We start from the raw sequence: 22,310 nt of genomic DNA, 5'->3' as shown, positions 1-22,310 counted from the left end.
CGGGGCTGTTCCCATACTAGACCATTTGCTCTCCCAGCCGCAGCCAGCAAGGCCCTGCCGCACTAGCGGCGCTCACACGGCACCGCCAGGCAGAGCGGCGGGGCGCAGGCGCGCTGGGTCGCGCCCGGCCACCAGTGCGAAGCGCGACGTTCCCATCGCTACTCGCATGCGTGAGTGACGCGAGCAGCTACTTTTAACGCGTCATGCCGGATGTGGCGCCGCCCCTCGGGGGGGCGGTGCTGGCTCCCGCGTCCGGGGCGTGGGCCGTGACGCGCTGGCGGGTCGGCGCTCGGCACCGAGAGATGGGCTCTTAAAGGGGCGGCCCGGCGTGGCCTAGGCTGGTTTGGCTCGGCGGCGGCGGCGGTGCCGGTAGGTGTGTGGCGGGTTGGGCTCGCCGGTTCGCGACGCCCTGGGCGGGGCAGCCCTTCTGTTGCGTAGCGCCCCGTGCAGGGCGGGCTCGGCTCTGCTGGGGCTGCCGGGGGCCTTCGCGGGGCGGGGCGGCCCGAGCCCCGCCGCGCTGGCCCGGCGGGTGCTGTCCCGCTTCGGCTCTCGGGCCCTGCAAGTCTGAGCGGGGGGGCTGGGGCGGTGGAGGATCCTCTGAGGGCTCTCGGAGCCCCTGGCGCGGGCTGCGCTCATCCCTCGAGCGTGGGGAGGCCTCCCCGGCCCTTCCCCTGCGCGGGGCGTCGCCGCTTTCAGGTGGGAGCCCTCGGGCCGGGCTGTTAGCGTGAGGCAGGAGAAGACCCTTCACTCCCCGCGCTTTCTTGGTCTGGCGTTGTGGCTGCAACCTCCGGGCTGGTGCCGGCACGGCGCCGCTGCGGCATGCGGTGAGCAGCCGCCGCTGTTCTGCTTCTCTGCTGTGTCCTGATGCCATCGGGGTTTCTGTGATGCTAATAAAGTCTGCTTGGTTTTTCACTCTTTTTCCCCTATTTTTTTCTCTATTTCTTTGCTTTTATTTCTCTTTCGTGTAGTGAAGCCTCTCAAATCGATGATGATATCATTTGATAAGCAGAGCAGATGAGCTAAGGAAGCTTTAGAAATCTCTCAGTGCAACTCTTCTAGTTATTCATCTTCCTCTTTTTCAGCCCTTTAAAAGGGGCAGCGGGTGCTCAGCGCTCAGGGCTGCATGGCTGGGTGTTGCTTTACTTCTTCATAAGCCTCATTCTCTGCTGCAGAGATGACTGCTTTGTAGGAAGGTGTTCAGGGCCCAAGGAAGAGACTTCTGCAATGTCAGTTGGTTAATTCATTAACTCGAGTAACTAATCTCTTACCAACAATCCAGCAACCAAACAATCCATATGTCTCAACTCCCCTGCTCTGCAGCTATTGAAGTAGCACCTTAGATAGCAAAGTTTGTGTCACTAGAAGGATGGGATATCTTGCTGTCTGCCTGTGCCACGAGTACAATAGGGTATCGGGGGTTGATTGGTAACTTGTGTTTGACAGCAATGAATTTTGAGGAGGCATCACAAGACTTTTCCAGGGACAAAACTGAATTGTTGAGGCGAGTTTGGAGCTGAGCGCGCTGCACGGAGGAGGTGGCGTTGCTAGCGCCTGTTCTTTGCGCTATCGCCTCTGTGCAGTGTGTTCAGGAAGCTGATAAGAGAGCAGGAAGCATGCAGAGTGGTGTCTTGTTCTTGGGTCCTGGCTTCTTTCCCCAGGGTCACAGATGCTTTATTCATTTATCTTGTAGGCATAAACATATTGAGTACATTCTGATGCTGATACCTTGTACCATCCTCTGCTAGCTTGGCTGAACTTGAATTTACAAGTAAGATAAGGGCTTTAAAAAATGAGAAAACTCCTTTGTTTAGTCATATGAAGAATTTGAAAGAAAAAATACTCACCCCCTAATACAAATCTATCTAACTGGACTGTTTAACTTTTAATCTTTGCTGGAATGCACCAAAATTTCTTAATTAATGTTCATGTTTTTCTGAGAATGCTGTTTTATGAATTTTCCGTCTTTTGGGGGAGGCAACACCTTGCTTGGCAAGAGAAGGAACTGAGAGCACATCCATGATTGCATGAGGCTGTACCAACTTGCTCACGGCTAAAAGTACGGCTCCTGTGATGCTGTGGCAGTTGGTGCAACAGCAGGGTTGTGTCATGTCCTAGTTCCTACCTTTGTGGTAAGATTACCCAAAAGGAGGCACGGGCTGCATTTCTCAATCGTACTTTTAGATGTGTTGGTTAGTAGCTGTTATTTAAAACTTCTTCCCTGGTATATAGCTATCTGGAAATAGAAAGGGTGGGATTCTTTCATAGCATGACTATAAAAATGCATGACTTGCATCAAATATATACTTGCATCAAATTTCTCCACTCAACTCTTCTAAATGTAGTTCCTGACTGCCAAATAATTTCACTAGGCTTTGAAGAGGAAAACAACACGGAAATGTAAGCATGATGTCTCACTACAACACTCTGTAAGGGTTGTGTGGTTTTCGTTCTCATTTTCATTCAAGCCTGGAAATAGCTCTTTTGAGAGAGACAAAATACTCTAGAAGGCAAACTTAAGTGTCACTGTTTTGGCATTAAATAGATAATCTTGTACCAATTTTCATCTCTCACAGCTGTTGTCTTCTAGGGCCAAAATTATGATGTTTTCTTCTTTTCTTTCTTTACTTTCTACTCACAAGAAACTTGTGGACCTCTTGCTTACTCTGTATTTATAGAACTAGGCACCGAGGCACAACCTGCTGTGAGTTAGTGATGTTATTTCAATATCTTTAACAAAAAATAAAAGCAAACATTTGTGCTTAATCTCTAGTTTAGAGTGAAGAAGGAAGAAAAGTTTAGGATATTGATTACCTTAATAGAGAAGGGGGAACCCTGATAGAGAAGGGGCTAGGCTCAAAGGAGAAACCCCAGAGGATGAGTAACAAATTTACAACACATAGTAAGTGTGATGGGTGTTTGATGACAGGTCTGTCATTGAAGCACAGAACTGCTGCCTGCCACCCAGAGATGCAGGACAAAAACCTTATTGATCATTCAGTGTGGGTTTGTGAAAGTGCAAGCACTCAGAACAGTGTATTGGTGTGGTGCAAGGAGACCTGTTAGGTTTAGGACAGCTTGTCACTTTGGGAAGCCTTTCCCTGCCTACAGTCCTTTCCAGACACTGACTGTGTGACTGCAGTTGAGCAAGAGCTTTATTAGGCCTTGTGGTGCCTTGCAGTTGGTTTAAGTTCACAGAGATGGGGCAAGGCAAAAAAATTCTTAGGGATTTTGAGTGATTTGGATAGCACAGCCTGAATATGCCATGACTCTTGTAAAACAAGGAAGTAACTTTCCCTTCCTTTCTAGAGCTAATAAGCCTTAGAATAGCTTCTCAGCGAGTGCTGAAGAAAAGCATATTCAAGCAGCATACTCAAGCAGCATGTAAATTGCCAACTATGGCTTTCATAAACCTCAGAAGATTATTGGGATTGAAAAACACTTGAAAAGACTGTGCAACTTCACTGTTGTAATGGGCTTTGAAACCTGTTTGCATTGGAAACTGTGCATTGGCATAAATAGCCAGCATCCAGCTTACAAGTGATTCTGAATGCAAAAGAAACCACTTGTAAGAAAACCCCTTAGTGGAGCAGAGGAGTGTCTTGGATCAAGGACAGACAGCCCAGATTCCATACTTAGCCTGTGTGCTCTGGGAAGACGGGTGGCATAGGTGATGATGTTGTTGCTGGCTGCACAAAACAGTGCTTTTGGAGGCTGTGTCACTTCAAATGTTGTAACCTTCTTCCCCTTGAAGTTCTTAATGTGCCTGCTGCCAGGGAATCCCAACCAGAGAGCTGCTGTTGGATAAAATTATGCTGTCCTAACTTTATCAGAAGCAAATAATTTAAACTACGAGATTTATTCATGCAGACAGCAGGTTGCTGTGGACATTACTAACACTGAATTTGTTCCTATTGCACTTAGTTTTATAGAAGTTGTAGCTTGGCAGTTGTTAAGCTCTCAATTAAGTAGTTTGGGCAGAACTCTGATTGCTTGTGACTGATCCACCTAAAGTGTGATAATGTGGACAGCACTTCCCCAAATCGATGCTTGCACTGTGCTCTCACAGGATCACCCTGCTGCTAATACAGACGTAGCCACACAAATCTCTGTCATCTTCCAGGTCTCCTGAGTTAGACCAAGAACCTACTGAAGTGCTGTACGGGTATGTTGATTAACCAAATTAAGATCTCTAAGCCAATGATACTTTGAATGGGTCTGGCATGGCGCTATCAGCCCAGAAGTGCAGGTCGGGTCTTTGGTTCTTTATGCAAAGGAATCTTACACCTTGAGGCTTTAAAAGGTTTTGTGAAATCACTGTTGTGTCTTTTCCTCAGCCTTCTCCAACCAAAAAAATCTTAACAGAGAGTAAACTGAAGGTCATTCAGGGCTTTTGGAGTTGTGACTATATGTGGGGAGAAAAAGTCTGTGCAGACCTAAATTTCCTCCTATTTCATTGTTCCTCTTGTCCAATGGATACAAGTAACTTAAGCTATTCCACCCTCAACTAGTTTGGACCATAAGTCCTGATTTTAGATGTGTTATAATATTGAGCTTATAGGATTGCTTAGCACAACGAGTAGTCTTGTGAAGAGATAATATATTGTCTGAAGTTTATCTCCAGAATAAAACATGGCAGAAAAGGAAGATTCCTATGGTTTGCAGGGCCTGAGTTTATTTCCTTGCTGCTCTTATTTCTTGATGAGTCTTAGAAAGAGCAAGACAACAGTGGTTAAGATAATGAATATGTTGCAGTGTTCTTAAGCTTTCTAGTAGAAAAAATTCAGGAGGCCCATGTAATTCAAGAAGATGTATTTTTGTACCAAGGTTAGTTCTGTGTAGTCTGTAGGTGCTGGGTTTTCCTGTGCAAGGGGTAGAGGGGGACTTGCACTGAAATGTGTTTAATCTTTGCAGTCTGGTAACTGGGTAAATGCTGCAGAGTACTTTTTGATAGCAAAAAGTAAATTTGACATTACATCCTTGTTTAAAGGAGTTCTGCTTTGTAGTTCGGCACATTATTTTCTCTGTAGAGTAGGGTAAGTTTTAAACCAGAACCTAAAACTAAAAGAGCAGAATGTTGCTATCATACAATAAAGAAATCTCTTTGTAGGCTGTCTTCTTTTTTTTTCCTCCTTTGTTTATTTTGTGGCTAGGATTTTAAACATGGTAGAAGAGGGAAAGCAAAGAGAACAGGCATTGAGCATTTGTATTAAAACAAATGCTTGCCTTAGCAAACTTTACATTATAATAAAAATATATGCCAGGAACACTTTAGCCATATGAAGTATTTTCTCCCTGAACATTTTGTCTTTGTTGAGGGATCTTAGTTAAAATCATTTTGTCGTATGCCATTAACTTAGCAGCTGGGTACTTTATGATGGGTGTTTTAGGATTTCTAGGCAGAAAGATGGTGGGGGGCGAGTACCCTTTCTTCATCTACTTATGCTGTGTTCTGTTGGAATAGCTGAGCTGTTATGTCAGTACAGATGACACTCTTCCAGGTGTTCTAACCTCTCTAGAGAGGCCTTGCAATGAAGGTACTGGCTATGTTCTAGCCATTCCAATTAGATGTTCAGCTATCAAGTGTGTATCTCTATCTTTGGAAGCAGTGTTTTTTTGAAATGTTGGGTTTCTTCTCAGTTACTACTATGTGGTTTTGGATGTTAAAACTTCTCACCATGCAGCAGTTGGTTCATTAGTGCCTAGGGAATGTCTTTCTCTATTCTGCCTCATAGTGCTGCTTTATTTACAGAGCTACTGCACAGGCTGTGTGTGTATTTACAAAAGCAATGCTGGCCATCTCAGCTGTACAGACTAATGGGAATAAAGCTATGCTGTTTAGAGTCTAATGGATCACAGAATCGCAGGGGTTGGAAGGGACCTTCCAGAACCCATCGGGTCCAACCCCCCTGCCAAAGCAGCTCCCTAGGACAGGTCACACAGGGAGGCATCCAGATGGGTCTGGAATCTCTCTGGAGAAGGAGACTCCACACCCCCTGGGCAGCCTGTCGCAGGGCTCCCTCACCCTCACTGGGGAAAAGTTCTTCCTCATATTAGTGCAGAACTTCCTGTGTACCAACTTGCAGCCATCGCCCCTTGTCCTGTCCCCACAGAGCACTGAAAAGGGGCTGGCCATTTCCCCCTGTGGGGCTCAGTTTGGAATACTCAGCTCTGAGCACATGTTGCAATCAAACCTGTTTAAAGAGCATACCACCTTAAGCCTGTCTTAAGAAGGAAATGCTATCTTGTTTTACATAGCTCTAATGGCAGTGGCTGAAAAGTGAAGGTGGATAAGCTGGCTGGGATGCCTAGAGAAAGAAAGGCTCAGTCACTGTTTTCAGTGACATAACACCTCAAATGATCAGAAAAGACCAGCAAGTAGCTGTATTCTATTATCCCTGATAAAAGATTGTAAGAACATTTGTGTTTGCCAAGTGTTCTGAGTGGGTTTGTTTAGCTTCCACCCACACAGGTCAGTTACCCTAGCAATTGTAAACTGAGCATATGACCTGTCACTTGTTTTCATCATGAGCATCAGAAGATAAGCACATGCATACCCCAGTTTGCTGAATCCCCCTGAAAGTAGGCTTTTTACTTTGCATTATGGGTGTCTGCTATGTAGAAGGGGTTTTTCCTTCATATCTTTTAGCTGGATTTCTTCAGTGTTAGGTCAATTCATAAACAGTTTCAACACCAAATACCAGTGATTTAGGGGAAAGCAGGAGGGATGTTGTGGGTTTCCCTAAAACTTCTTGCTCTTGGGCAGTGGAGTTGTTCAGGAAGCTGTGAGCAAGCCAGGGGAATGCAGAGCTTGTCTGTCAGCACCCATAAATTCAGTGGCAAGTGCTTGTGTTTTCAAGGCGTTGTCTGGTGTCAGATGCAACTTCAGGTACTTTCTGGCTTTGTATTACTACAGACTTCTTTGTCAAATAACTGACTGCAAGTTCCTCAGTGAGTGCAAAGTTGGGGGATAATAGTTTGATAGCTAGTAGCACATTAAGCAGCTTTCCATCTAATTGCTATTAGATATCAATGTGGTATTTTTGTGGGACTTGATTAGTATCACAGTTACCAAGCCCAGGGTGAATGTATTATAGTTTGTCAGCTTCAGTCCTGAAGTTAATTCATGGCTGTCAGCTTCCAGTAGTAATGTTTACCTTCTAAGCTGTACCACTGAATTAATACCTTGGGAGCTGGAAGTGCTGACTGTCTCCTTCCTCACCCTTCTTCAGTCTCACTGCTAGTTTGTTTTTCAGTGGCTTCTCCATGAATCATGGCTCTAGTAGCAGCACAGGGCAATTCTGTCAGTATTGAATAAACCATTAAAATCAGTATCTGATCTGATAAAATGTACATTCTTCAGATTTGGGGTGCTTACATGACATGAAGATAGTAGTATAATGTATCCAAAAAAGACATATTCAAAGATAAGTCTTATTACCCAATAAAGACTTATTTTGTAAACAAGTTCTTATGCAGGTTTGAGAATATTGCCATACCTCTGCCTCAAAAGCAAAGACGTAGTTTACTGTGAGTGATGACTGCAGTGTGGTTCTTGTAAGTCAAATACTGCTGCTGGGCTGGGATTACAGTGTGTGGCCAGCAGTTGTACTGCTACTGTGCTGGTAGCCTCAACTCAGAGCTGCCACGGGAAGCAGGACACAAGGGCTGCTGGAAAAGAAATGTCCAGAGCACTCTGGGAATACAGCTGCATTTCCAACCCTGTTCTGCAGTTACAATGGGAATCATTGGGAAGCTGTTGTATTCATAGGGTGGGTATATGATATCCCTTTTGTTGTCCAGGAAGAGATGTGTGTGTTGTGGTTCCAGGCTGCAGAAATACTTGTGTGGTACCCAAGGTAGGGAAAGGCTGGCCTAGTCTACAACAGTTAGAGTAATCCAGATGTTGCTTGTTCAGGGCTAAATCTGAGTATTAACTAAATGTGAGCAGTTTACCCAAAGAAGCAGCTTGATGTCATTTTCCTGTGCTCAATGTAATTCAGTGAAAATAGGTCCTCTTCCCCTGTCCCTGCCTTACTGATTCCTAGCTGTGCAAATCAGCTTGGAGGGCTTTCCCAAAGTCAAAGTTTGGATTGAGCTGCCCTCAGTAAACCTCAGAAAAGGAGGCTAAGCCTGTGAATGAAAAGCTAAATCATTGATTGTGTTGTGAAATTGGACTACTGCAAACTGAGTTATTGGAGACCTTGTCTGAGACTGACATAGTTAAAACAAAAGCCAAAACAGACAAAACCTAACTTGTGTTGACAGCTACTTTAAAACAACCCCAACATAACACACAACAAAAACCCAAAGTCACCTCTTAGAGCCATGGTGTTAGGCCGACAAGGTATGTTGGGTGCCAAAGACCAGACTTGCTGGAGTATTCGAAGTCTTGAAGTATTTCAGTTGTTGGGGATTAGGTTTTGATGTCACCCTCTGAGGTATGCACCCATCCTGTGAAGAGCTGTGAGCAATATCTATTTGCAGGTAATGCCTGGCTGAATCCGAATGGATTTGCCCTTTTAGGAACAGTTAGTATTGTTGTATCTTTAAAATATTCTTGAAAGGTAAAAACTGGATATAGTCCTGTTAGTAGAACAGGATGCCTGGACTGATCTGTATGGGTAACATGAACCTAATTGGAAGCTCCTCATGGAATGAGCAAGGAATAACCTAAAGGGGAAAAGTAATCAAAAAAAATCCTCTTACTGCTCAGCTTACGTACTATTTCACTACATTCTTGTATAGCCTGGGAGCTCTGTTTTCTCATTGCTAGGAGTGCAGGCTTTATTGTCTAATGAAAATGTGGTTTCTTAGCTCTGAAAAAAAATGGTTCTGATAAGAATGCACTTACTGATGGGCTTGCTTTTTCCTTTCTGTCTCTTCAGGCAAAAGTATTTCCTGTTAATAGCAAAAGTTAAGATGTGGTATGTTGGGACTTAGTTATAAAAATCATGGAAAAAAAATCCTGTTTTTATTAGGAGAAAGGTAGATTGGAAAACCCTTTGTTAGAGTTGCAGATGTACCATTCAAAAGTTTTGCAGATCCCTTTCCTCTTGAGGGGTTTGCCATACCATACTAATAACCAGTTATAGAGGATTAGTAGAATAATTTTAGGTAGTGCTTGGTTTGTGAAAGTGGTCCCCCTTCTTCTGACTGACTGTTGAAATCCCTCAAAGGGAAGGGGAAGAATACTTATAGCTTATGCTAGTAACTTAAATGCCTTCATTGATTTCTTTCTGAATTAGTGGGCAAACCAACATGGAGAAGCTTCTTATTTTAAGGCTTCACTAACAGCAGATAGGATCTTCAAAAGATGTTTAGGAAGCCAGGTTTTGGGAAGGAAACTATTTCACATACTGAGTATGCCTGCATTTCTTAGTTATGCTGTAAAGGCGACTAATCCTTTTAGTGCCTTCCAGTCCTGACCAAGTTGTGTACTGAAAATGAAATCACAGAATTGCAGAACTGTAGGGGTTGGAAGGGACCGCAAGAGATCGAGTCCAAGCCCCTGCCAAAGCAGGCTATATAGGCTTTCGTTCTTTGAACCGTTTTCTCGCTTCTAATCAAAATTCTGATAAAAGGATCATTCTGATGCTGAACTGGTATGTCTTACTACAGGGTGAAGAGAATCTTTAACGTGAATACTTACCAGTGATAGTTCTTCATCATGGCTGAACTATCGCCTGAAGAAATTCAGCTGAGGGCCAACCAGGTCACTGATGAGGTAAGTATTACAGGAGGGCATCTGGGATTACAGTACTTACCTGACAAGATTACAGCATCTTTTAAAAATAAAGGCAGTCTAGGGTAGTGTTTCTGTAAGGGTATATAGCTAAATGTTTCAGACTAACACTACTTGGTAAATATCAGAGTGAGGACTACTCCTAAAAGTCAGAATTAATTTAAACTTCTGACGTGCAAAGCCATATACTTGACCAAGTAGTAACCACCCAGTTCTGATTTGTGTAGGTATCACAGAATCACAGGGGTTGGAAGGGACCTCCAGAGATCATCAGGTCCAACCCCCCAGCCAAAGCAGCTCCCTAGGACAGGTCGCACAGGGAGGCATCCAGACAGGTCTGGAATCTCTCCAGAGAAGGAGACTCCACACCCCCTGGGCAGCCTGTCCCAGGGCTCCCTCACCCTCACTGGGGTTCTTCCCCATGTTGGTGTGGAACTTCCTGTGCTCTAACTTGAGGCCATTGCCCCTTGTCCTGTTGCCTGCATTGTCTCAGTAATCGTAATCATGTTGATAGTTTATGACTTTTTTTAATTTAACTGCAATTCATTTTAATATATATTTTATATTGATTTTCCAATGGGATAAGCAAAGTACTCTGAAGTTTTAAAAATTGTGAACTGGTAAAGAAGGCTATCAGACACTGCTGTATACTGTCAACACACTCATTGTAAAATTCTCTTTCTAGTCCTTGGAAAGCACAAGGAGGATTCTTGGCTTGGCCATTGAGGTAAGGAAAAGGTTTTTTAATTCCCTGGGTATGTATTAATTTAAGCAGCAGCATGTTGAACTATCACAAAGTGACCCAAATCACTTGGTCTTTCTCAAGCTTTTTTGAAATGCTCCCTTCATAACTAGAAGGTGCTGCTTTAAAGAATTATCAGAGTTGGAATGACTTGAACCTGGTGGTTTTTCACGTTACGTAAAGTCAGATCACAGAAGGGTCAGTATTGTTTCTACCTGTTTTTCCCTTGAGCAAAATGGCCTCATTTTGGTAACTGGCAATCACAGAAGACTTTATGTAACCTGTGGCTTTGCCTGTGCATCTCTTGCTTCTCATAACATTTTCCATTTATTTCTTGCCTCACTTTGCCTGTGAACAGGGTTGAGAGTGTCTTGCTTTGAGGAGGAGGGTAGCGCGCAGTTGCGTGGGGTAGTGAGGGTGGGGTTGCTTTTAATTCTAAGCAGTAGTAGTTCTACATACACACCTTGCAATCTGTTCATCAGTTTTAACTTTAAAGATAGTTAAGTATGATGATGAAATGCTCAACAGGCTTGTGTGTGACTTGAAACAAATAATTCTGTATTTCAGGTTTATCTAGGTGACATTGTGTGAGGAATTTGTTCTTCTACACTGTTTCAGCTTGCTTGCCCCACTGGAAAAATGGCCAAAAGCTTGCTTTTGGTATTGTAATTTCAAAAAATCCAGAGCGTCCTGCTGATAGGGAGGAAGATAAGATGGCTGATAGTCAGGTCTGGTAGACTTAACACAGCTTAACTGGTTTGGCATTAATTTTGCTCATACTTGGATAATGCCATAGACAAATGGGAATCCATAGACTAAACAGTAATACCTTTCAAAGCTAACACTCAGACTTATAGTGCTGAAGACTTTAGACAATTTGTCAATGTGAGAACACAAAAACCAATTCAGTGAGTAAGGACCCTAAAGTGTTTGGTCACTGCAGCTGTAGAGCCTGTACTTGCTGCCCAGGTGGTAGCAGGCTGCTGTGAAACTGAAGATGCTGCTGTTAGCACTGAGGCATTTCAGTCAGCATAGCCTGATGAATACTTCCCAAAGAAAAACATTAAGATGTAATGACCCCACATAACTTATCTTGGTATCATTTTGGTGATTCATAGAAGCTAAAATAACTCTGAGCTGTGCTGTGGTATGTTCTTCGTTGCTGATTTCTTCAGCTTTGCTGTGAAGGTAGTGATGGGCTGTTCTCTTCCTGATCTCTTCTGCTGAATTCTCAAGAGTGGTTTTGCAAGTTGGCCAGCACCATTGAAGGGTGTAGGGCTAAAGACTGCGCTAAATCCTACTTAGCAAAACAAGGCACAGACAGGTTTACTTTTTCAGCTTGAAATTGTTATCATTGTAATGCTCTGAACCAAAAATTTAATCAGCTTGTAATATAAAAAAAACCCTGGTAATTGAGATGGATGAGATAATTATCAGCCTGTTATGCTAATCTAGGATCTAATTTGAATCTTGGCCTGGCTTTACTACAGCCGTGCTATTCCTGACACCGTGTTTCAGTATGAACTTGGCTGTCTTATCAGGTTTACTATAGAGACATTCTGGTTTTGCACTGCTGTATTGAAATCTGGGTTTATACCTGCAAATAAATTTCTTTCTGCAGTCCCAGGATGTTGGCATCAAAACTATCACCATGCTGGATGAGCAAGGAGGTGAGTTCTTCCTACTTCTTTAACGCTAAAAGTCTGTAAGAAAAAGGACTATAATTCAGGAGTTGTTCCTGAAACTAAAGGCTTATTAAATACTAATTACATGAAAATGAGACTTGCTATTTAGTTATTCCCATGTGTTTGTGGTATTTAGAAGAGGTTTTGAAGTAGAGAGACCATGTTAATTACTATGTAATATAGCCTCTGCTACAGAAGCTTTTCCTGTCTGCCACAGGAACAGTGTAACTGCAGTCCATGAAGGGAGCAGACAAACAGGAAGGGAATCAACTTTTTAAAAGGGCAGACAATGGCAAGACAAGGGGGAATGGATTAAAACTGAAGGAGGGAAAGTTTGAATTGGATATTAGGGGGAAGTTTTTTGCAGAGACAGTGGTGAGGGGCTGGAACGGGCTGCCCAGGGAGGTGGTGGATGCCCTGTCCCTGAGGGTGTTCAAGGCCAGGTTGGATGGGGCCCTGGGTAACCTTGTGTAGCTCCAGTGGTGGCCCTGCCTATGGCAGGGGGGTTGGAAATATGTGATCCTTGGGGTCCCTTCTAACCCAGATCAGTCTGTGTTTCTATGATTTACTCTGAAACCAGTAACAGAAGTGCTGCTATAAGGATGAGGAAAATGTTTTTAATGTAGTAGATAAAACTTATCACTTAACATCACTCTTAAATAAAATAATTAAAAAAAAAATCCCAGAAGGCATGAAAGAAAGACATTAGTCTTGATTCAAAGATAGGACTGAAACTTGTAAGTTCTTGCTTGAAAGAAATGCTAATATCCTGTCCTCACCTTCCCCCACTCTGTGTTTATTTTGATTACTTGTTTCTTTTGTAGAACAACTAAATCGCATAGAAGAAGGCATGGACCAGATAAATAAGGATATGAGAGAAGCTGAGAAGACACTGACAGAGCTCAACAAATGTTGTGGGCTCTGTGTCTGTCCTTGTAACAGGTCAGTTAACTTGGTGCTTGGGTCTGAAGTTTTAGTATATTCCCAATAGCTAAGGTACTGGGGTGTGGTCTTCCAATAAAAAAGCTAATTAAAAACAACACTGACTTTCCAGGAGAGTTAACTGTTTTTGTTTGTAGAGGTGTGCACCCTTTAAAAATTGTATGAGAGTAGCTAAAGCTTACTTGCATCTAACCATATATTGTGCCCTTTTCACTGTAAATATAGCTGCTGTGTAACATCATGTACACTTGGGCCCTCACCTCCTTCAAGCTTATGTTTCTCTGCTTAAAGCTTTCATGAATATGTAAGTGCCTGTCTCTTAAAAATATGACTTCCATATTTTTTTTCACAAATCTAGCGAAAACTAGCAGGAAAGCTGCTCTTTTGGAGCGGAAAAGTAATTCTGGATGACTAGGCATTTAAAAAAATCATCCTGCTTCTATGGAGGAGGAGAGCAGAACAGGTACTGGTGTTAAAGCTTGAAGCTTTCACTTCTGGCTACATAAATTATTGCAGACCTGCTTCACAGTACTTTATAACACTGATGTTATAACTACCACATTCAAGTCAGTTAAGAGTAGTCTAATTTTTTTTTATGGGATTTGATTTGTACTCTAAACTCCTTAACAGTCATTGGAAATCAGTATTATCAAGAAAACAATATTTGGTTTTGGTGGTGTGCTACCTTTGTCTATGTGATCGTAGTCCTTTCTGTGAAGGAGAAATGAGTTATTTTAAGGGTGTGACCACAGAAGTGAATATTGTGTGTGTTCATTTTTAGCTGTTTAGCATGTGTCATGGTTGTGTGAGGCAAGGGAGGGGAAAAGGAAGGGCCAAATAACAACCCCAAAACCGAGAAACCAAAAGGTGTGTGGGTTGGGATAAGGATAGTTTACTAAAGCAGCAGAAAGATACAATATAACAATGCTAACAGGACTTTAGAGCAAAAAATCTATGAAGCTGTTGATACACAATGCAGTTTCTCACCAAACCCACAGCTCAGGCCGTGCCACCCAGAGCCGTCCCGGAACCCGACCGTCCCCCAAAAACCACGCGTCCTGGAGCCGCCCCTGCTCCTCCTCCCACCAGCCCCCTTTATACTGAGCAGGACGTAACTGGCATGGGATACTCTCTTTGGCTAGTTTGGGTCACCTGTCCTGGCTTCATCCCTCCTTTCTCATTAATAGAGAAATACAAAGAGCTGAGAAAGTCCTTGACTGTCTGACAGCAACTAAAACCATCAGGGTGTTATCAGCACTGCTTTCATGTTAACTCTCAAACAGAGCATTCCATCCGCTGCTACAAAAGAAGTTAACTCCATCCTGACTGAAACCAGGACAGCATGAGAAAAACTGTTATCATTCAACTGACAGGTAGCAGAAATATAGGTAAAAATTCCTTGGAGCAGCTGAGGCTGCTTCTCCAACAGAATAATAATTTGAGGATTGTTTAGGAGAGAGATGAATGAGCCTTCCAAGAGAACTTTAGTACCTTGAAAAGGCAGAGAGTTCAGTCCTGACCTCTGGATAGGTGTGATTACAGCTTTATATTAATTAGAGCAAGCTAGTGGACTTTGATCGCTTTAGGACACTCAGTCTCTGTTTTCTGAAGTTCCCAGCCTTATTTTACTGAAGCTAATCAGCTTATTGACACCGATTTGTGAACTTGTGTGGCACTCCAAATGCACAGATAACAATAAATGAAGTAATGGACTGTTTGCTAAAAGGAACAGTAGTGTGTGGGGATAAAAGTACTAGATAAGTAGAGGGCAATGAAGAAGAAAAACCTGAATGCCTTTTGTCTAGCGACCGTCACTTTTTCAGTCACTATCATAGTTATTTGTCAACCAGTTATCTCCAGAGCCTTTTGCTTTTTCATAAAGCTAAGTTAGAATGTGTACTGATTTTAAATACTGCTTTTTCCTTTCTCCTAAGGTGAGTTTGTTTTTAAAAACTTTGAAAACACAAAATACCAGCAGTGCTCTAACATAACCTCTGTACTAATGCCAATTTCCCTGTTTATTGGTCTGTTCTTTCTTCATTCTCTCCTAACACTGATGCTTGCTTTCTAAAAATGAAGACTAGGATGAGGAGCTGTATTCACTTAACTGGTGAGAGCGGATTTTTAGGACAAGGTCAGTCTTGTTAGTGCAGATGTACCTTTAACCAGCTGCCTGGAGTAATGCTTCTGTTGGGTTTGTGCTTGCATGTGCATGGTGTCTGCATGCAGGTCTCCTTGTGACTGTGACGTGTTGTGATACTGATGTGTCTAGACAGTGTGAGTTGTTGGACAGTGTATTAGCTGTTGTGAGTGTTGAATTGTTTGACAGGTGGTATAATTGCTGTGCTCTTACAGAAATGACACATTGAGAAGTAAATGTATAGTAATTTGAAAAACAGCCCTTAAAAATAACCAGGTGGTGAGCAGCTGTGTTCTTAACTGCTTAGTTGAAGTAACAATTTCGTTTCTAGCTGTCTCCTTCAGATGTGCAAGTGGTTTTCAAGCCACTTGTTTTTTTCATGAAATCTTTGGTTCCTTCTGACACCCAAGACTTGGCTACTCCAGGAGCCAAACACTCAAAGCTCTCCTGCTGTTGTGGCTTTAGTATGAATGAGATGAAAGTGCTCAATCTGGTTGCAGTGAACCTAAAGAGATCTCTAGGCCTCTGTATGTGCAAAGAGCCAGAAGTGACTAGTTCAGCCTTCTTTGGGATTCTGCTGGGTGCAACAGTTCCATTATGAACTGAGAAATCATTTCATTATTCCCCTTGCTGTACTCATACTAGATTACTTTTCATAGGATCTGACCTATTAAAGTGGGAAACTAATTCATTAAATAAATGCTGGAAAAAGGGGCATTCATTGCCCCTCTTGGCGTGTGACACGGCTACTGAAAGCCACTGCAGATACAGAAATTGATTATCTGTTCTTGTGAAGTTAGGTGTACTGAAAGGTGTTACAGACTTCACAGCCTTGTAGAGGAGCAGAAAAGTGGCAGTGGAGCCTGGATTATCTAGTTTAAACCTGAAAATACCAGCAAACACGGTGAATGTGAGGCTATTCCTCTGCAAGTATGTTCTTTAGGGTTCATGAGAACTGAGCCCAGTTTAGATCAGTTACTTTTCTGTTCTGTTTTCTTCCACTCTTGCTTTTGTGGGTCTGAATCTTGAGATAGCTTCATGTTAGCATGCTCGCTTCAATTTTTTTTCTCCATTTTGTAGTACAAGTGTAACGATAAATTGGTTTGTTGCTGGAATGGAGTTGGTACAATTGAAGCTATTTAAAGATGATTACTTTTGTTTACGTGATTACTGTTACTTCATAATCAAAATTAACCTGAAAAACATTAAAAAAGACCAGACAACAGAAAACATTTGACATACCTAGTAGAGGTGAATGGTTTTCTTGTGCAGTGCAGCTATCTGTACTTCAGGGAATTTGTACCTTATCTACACTTCTTCCCTGTAAAGTAACTAATCCTGACTCTTAACTCCTGTTGTAAATGCATTCCCCTCTGCTCCTAATGTATATTACCTTCAGGAAGTTACCATGTATGTATTAAAGCTTCAGGGCACATTAATCACTGTCCCTGGAGTAACTCAATGACATTCACCCCATCTCAACCTAAGAAATTCTGTTGCCTGGACAAGGCTTTGGCTGTGCAAAATCTAATCTTCCAGGCACAAGACAGATGTTTCTGAAAGCCCTAGATGAATGCAGAGCTTCAGTGAAGAAGCCGTGGTTTGGGTGCAGCAGTTCACCTTCCTTCTCTTTCTGGAGTAGGACTAAGAACTTTGAGGCCAGCAAGGCCTACAGAGCAACCTGGGGAGACGGGACAGAGAACTCGGCGGACCACGTGATATCCATGCAGCCGAGGAGTACCCAGCACCAGGCGCCTCCGGCGGCGGGGGGCCCAAGTGGTGGATATATTACAAGGTTTGCTTCTCTCTACTCTCAATCTCAGATGCAGAAATCCGAAGTTTCTGGTTGCCAGCTTCCTTCAGATGCATTTTAGGTGACGTTGCTAAATAGTGAGTTTTTTACTACTGCTTGGAGGAGTTGTTCCTGCTTGGAGAGGAGGTGGCAGGCACTGATTTCCAGTATTGTAGCACTGATCTTGTATTTCAATTGTGTTTCTCATAGCAGGGGTGTTACCAGTTTCCACGTGCAAGGACTATACAGCTTACTACTCAGTTACTGAGGAGACTTAAAAATAGCAAGGACTTCTATTGTCATCAAGTATGCTTGAGAAAAATTTATAGCTTAAAGTTTCCGTGGTAGCTGTTATTTTAAATTTGAAGGTTATTTGTTTAATGGGTGCTAGCTTAGCACCTTTCCTTGCTGGGCTGCTTGCTTGGAATACGTGAGGCTTTAAAAAGGGGAAGACATACCTTGGCCTGGATGCATTGCCTGCCAGATTACTGTGCAACAAACAAGTTCTATTAAAGGAAATTTACAGTTAAGGAAACCCAAGGTCTTGGTTCTTGGAAACATTGTCCTAATTTATTTGAACAGGATAACAAATGATGCCAGAGAGGATGAAATGGATGAAAATCTTGCTCAAGTGGGAAACATTCTTGGGAATTTGAAAAACATGGCTTTGGATATGGGCAATGAGATTGATGCCCAGAATAAACAAATAGACCGGATAAACGTCAAGGTAAGTGTCAGAGGTGTTCTTTGTTTCCAGCTTAGAGGCTGTTACAGGGATGTTAAAAAGAATAGTCTTACTGTTGTGTATCTACCTGTATTCCCAGGAAGTATGCAGTGAATTTATATCATCTGGGCTGCAGTGATTTGAATGAGAGCTACATCTTGCTGTTTGCATGTTTAGCTGAGAATTTCAAAGCTTCATAGTGTAAGGAAGCCTCCAACCCAGGGCAAGTCACTGGGAAAGATCTGAAAACAACTAAACCTGATTGGTTCAAAGCAGCTAATGTTTACTGGATGTATAACTGCTGATTGCTGCTCAGAAGGAATCTTGTCTGTGGTAGGGACTAGATAGTTTTAGCAATAGCATGATTCTTCTGGAATTCTTAAAAAGTCAATATAATAATTGAACATAATGATTGGCTAGACAACTGTCAGGCAGAGAAGGATCTGGGGGTGTTGGGTGACTGCGGACTGAATAGGAGTCGTCAGTGTGCCCAGGTGGCCTAGAAAGTCAATGGCATCCTGGCTTGTATCAAAAATAGTGTGGCCAGTAGGTCTGGGGAGGGGATTGTGCCCCTGTACTGGGCACTGGTGAGGCTGCACCTCGAGTGCTGGGTCCAGTTCTGGGCTCCTCACCGTAAGAAGGACATTGAGGTCCTGGAGGGAGTCCAGAGAAGGGCAACCAGGCTGGGGAAGGGGCTGGAGAGCAAATCCCATGAGGAACAGCCGAGGGAGCTGGGGGTGTTCAGCCTGGAGAAGAGGAGGCTGAGGGGAGACCTTATCACCACCTACAACTACCTGACAGGAGGGAGCAGAGAGGTGGGCGATGGTCTCTTCAGCCAGGGGACAGGAGATGGGACAAGGGGAAATGGCACGAAGCTGCCCCAGGGCAGGGTCAGATCAGATGTTAGGAGAAAGTTCTTCACTGAAAGAGTTGTCAGGGCCTGGCACAGGCTGCCCAGGGAGGCGGTTGAGTCACCTTCCCTGGGTGTGTTTAACAGACGGGTAGATGAGGTGCTCGGGGATATGGTTTAGCACAGGACAGGAATGGTTGGACTTGATGGGCTTAAAGGTCTTTTCCAACCTTGTGACTCTGTGATTCAGTAAAAACTGTATTTTGAGGCTTGTTCAACCTAGACCTTGTGGCTGACTTCTGATGCTGTTTAGAAGTAAAACAATTATGAAGTGCTTTTCATACAGCTACTGTGCTGCTGTGACACCAGGACACTGGAGGGTGCGGGGATGAAAAGGAGGGATTGGCACTAAGCAAAACAATTTTGCCTGTGTCACTTGCAGCTTTGACTATTACTTCTAGTCCGTAGCAACAGAGCTGCTCTGCAGAGGTCTTTAAGATGCCTAAACGCTCTGGGGAGAGGGAATGTTTATCCCCACGTTGTGTTAATATTCTGCCTGATGTGCAGAGTTTGTTTCTGTCTACCACAGCCCTAGTGATCATGTTAGTTGGGATTTTTCAGTTGCTTTACATGAAGTCTGCAAATTACCTACATTTGTTTCTTTCAGGCTGATACAAACAGGGAACGCATTGAGCAAGCCAACATCAGAGCCAAGAAACTAATTGACAATTGAAGCCCACTGTCATTGTTCAATGACAGTCTCTCCAGCTGCAAGCCACCATATTCATGGATCTGTGAAACTTCTCTTCTGAAATAAGAGGGTCTGGGAAAAATGGAGCAGTACCCTTTCTATAGGGATTTACTTTTCTTTTTTTTTTCTATTGCTTCATGTAAATGTGGCCTTGACTCCAAAAAAGCAGCCAAGATAACTTCCTTCTACTCATCTGCCTTCATTTTCTTTAAGCTGCTCAGGGCTAAATGTGTTATGGGTTTGAGAATCTTGCATGTTTTATTCCCTCTCCCAGTCTCTTTTTTTCCTGCACCCAAAATAGTCCTTTATTGAAGTTGAACAAGGTAACGTGAGTTCACAGCTGTGGAAGGTTGGAGAGGGCACTTTGCACTGTTTGAAATACCTCATAAGTTGAGTGTCTTCACTAAAATAGGGACTTGCTGAATATTGTCTGACCTGTATCTCTAGCAGCCTAACCATAGTGATTGGTTTGGCCTTGAACTTGTGGGTTACAGAATTGAAGAGGCCCACTACTTACTACTTGTGGGTTGAGGGCTTTAAAACACTTCTAACCACGTCAGCTTTAGTGTAAAGGTAACAGGATGGGTCTACAGCTTTCCATTTCCTTACTGTAAATGGATGTTGCTTTGGAGGCTGTGCCTAGGACATCACACTGCGTTGTTCTGGTGGTGTTTGTTGTGTGTCTGTACCTTACCTACGCCCCACACACCTCTGAGGAGGAGAAAATAAAACTATCACTGTAAAGTATTTATTTGATAGAAAATTTTATGCCCCCTCATCTAAAAACTAACTTTTTAAGTGTTTGATGTGTCTTAACTGGAAGAAATGGAGTAGAAAAACACGCAGCTTTCTTGCATCCTGTATCAGTTTCTGTTCTGGCCAGTTCTCACTGGAGAGAGAGATTGGTTTGTGCCTTTTTCCAGTGCAAAGAAACCATTGAGGTCTGGTGCAGAGTTCAGTGGTGACTTTGGGGGAGCTGCTTAAACCTCCTGAAAACAGAGCAGCTGCTTATACATCTTCTTTGTCACAAGGCTGGAGGAAGCAGTACCTCTTTCAGAACTGTATGCTAGTTCTAAATAAACTAGTTGTAAACTAGTCTAGTTCCTGACTGGTTTATTACAGCAGACTTTGGGATCAGCAATTGGAAATATTACATCTCCAAGTTGCTTGCAACTAAAATGCTCCTGTTCTGTTGTGGGATAGAATCACAGACTGGTTTGGGTTGGAAGGGACCTTTAAGATCACCCAGTTCCTCCCCTTGCCATAAGCAGGGACACCCTCCACCAGCCCAGGTTGCCCATACCCCCATCCAACCTGGCCTTGAGCCCTGCCAGGGAGTAGGCAGCCACAGCCTCTCTGGGCAGCCTGTTCTCACCACCCTCACAGGGAAGGATTTCTTTATAGTGCCTAATCTCAATTTCTTCTCCTTCAGTTTCAGGCATTTTTGACCAGGTGAAGGAAAGCTCTCTTCCTATGTGGAAGGAAAGAGTTCTGGTTTCATTGCAAGGTGATGGGACTGACTTCTCAGAGGTTCTGAACATTTTGTTGCAAGTAAATTGCAAGTGACCTGTGTAATTCTAACTCCACCCAGCAATATATTGCGCCTGTTTTAAAGGTGAAAGTGGTGCTTTGAACTAACCTGTGATACTCAATGTTGGATGGCAAAAAAGCTCAAACCAAAGTGACTCAAGGTGTAACTAAAACTAATAGCATTATGAGGTGGGTTTTTTTTTTTTTTTGGAAAGACAGCCCACAAGGAACCTGTAGGCATTAATAATGAATCCCAGGGCTAGAGAGATGACACTAATCTGCTACGATGTACGACACAGTGTTAAGTGTTTTGGTTTCTTTTTAGTATTATGATTTAGTAATACAATCAGCATTGCTGGTATGTTCTCAGCTCACCCCCAAGACAGCTTGATATTTAAAAGAAAAATGAGAGAACAAAAAACCCTGACCAAAGGATGGAGCTGCTGCATGCAATAAATAGGCCAGTGGCAGACTGTCCCTTTCAAATAAGGTGAAGTCAGTTTTAGAGCACTGGATGCAGTAGCATGTGTTGGCTTCTGTCTGGTTTCCAGTAATTGTTGGAAAGCTAATGATTTTTAAAAGCTTATCTACCCTGTTAGGAATGGAGATTATGTGCTTAAAACCACAATTAGCACTATTAAGAACACCGCACAGTAAATTCCTACCAACCACCTGCATGGGAAAGCGTAGGGGACTTGTGTGCTTTTTTCCTTCCTTGTTACTTCTACTTATTCCTTCCTTTGGGTTAACTGAAGGAGTGTGTGCTGCTGGTGGTGAAAGGAAAACATGTTGTGATTTGTCTCCTGGAACTGAAGCAGTTGCCTTGTTCTGCTTACAACAGTGCAAACCTGCTTTGGAGCATCTGGATGTTCTGTAAGTCCATGGTGACTTCCCTGATGAGCAGATGAGCACGCTGGCTGAGAGCGCCCTGTGACTGGGGTAGTGGAATTGTTAATAATGCCATGGACACCACACAAGAAAGTAACTCCTGAGACCCCAAGCTTGAATATTGGCACAGTATCAGTGCAACTGTCTGATGGAGCAAGAGCCAAATTTGTGAGGGAGCTGGTGCCTTTATGTTAATGAACACCCCAGTCTGCTGCTTGTATCGTCTTCCTGTTGTCCATAGAATAGAGGCTTCATTTCCCTATCTGTGGGATGGAATTGGCACTTGTACATCTCTGTATTTTCGAATGCTGTTAAGAATGAAGGTTTACCATTTCTGCTTTTGATTATTAAACTATATCATGATGTGCACAAAAATACATACTTTTATAACTGAATGTGCTTTAGAAGTGTTTTCTCTTGGAAATGTCTCTGTAGTTTCCTGTCCTTGAAAAACTTGGCAGAACTAGTTACTACTATGCAACTAGGAAGTTTCCTTTCTATTTATATTTCACAGAAATCTTAAT

The 22,310-nt window shown here is 43.1% G+C and overlaps 1 protein-coding gene across 2 annotated transcripts; it reads left to right on the top strand.

Annotated features, from left to right (window-relative positions):
- Positions 1-290: 290 nt before the first annotated feature.
- Positions 291-22,181, top strand: SNAP23 (synaptosome associated protein 23). 2 transcript variants are annotated; one of them, XM_084270470.1, is made up of 8 exons: positions 291-369; positions 9,619-9,724; positions 10,428-10,469; positions 12,106-12,154; positions 12,994-13,111; positions 16,894-17,046; positions 17,626-17,770; positions 19,285-22,181. In XM_084270470.1, the coding sequence occupies exons 2-8, from the start codon at positions 9,668-9,670 to the stop codon at positions 19,348-19,350; spliced, it is 630 nt and encodes a 209-aa protein (XP_084126596.1). In that variant the 5' UTR covers positions 291-369; positions 9,619-9,667; the 3' UTR covers positions 19,351-22,181. The 2 variants fall into 2 exon arrangements, with proteins under 2 accessions (XP_084126596.1, XP_084126597.1); XM_084270471.1 differs by having other exon boundaries at positions 291-373; positions 9,626-9,724.
- Positions 22,182-22,310: the final 129 nt, after the last annotated feature.

The sequence above is a fragment of the Gallinula chloropus genome (assembly GCF_964237585.1).
Source record: "Gallinula chloropus genome assembly, chromosome: 14".
Classification (NCBI taxonomy): domain Eukaryota; kingdom Metazoa; phylum Chordata; class Aves; order Gruiformes; family Rallidae; genus Gallinula; species Gallinula chloropus.
The sequence above is the reverse complement of the archived record's forward strand: the minus strand, read 5'-3'. Positions and strand labels throughout refer to the sequence as shown.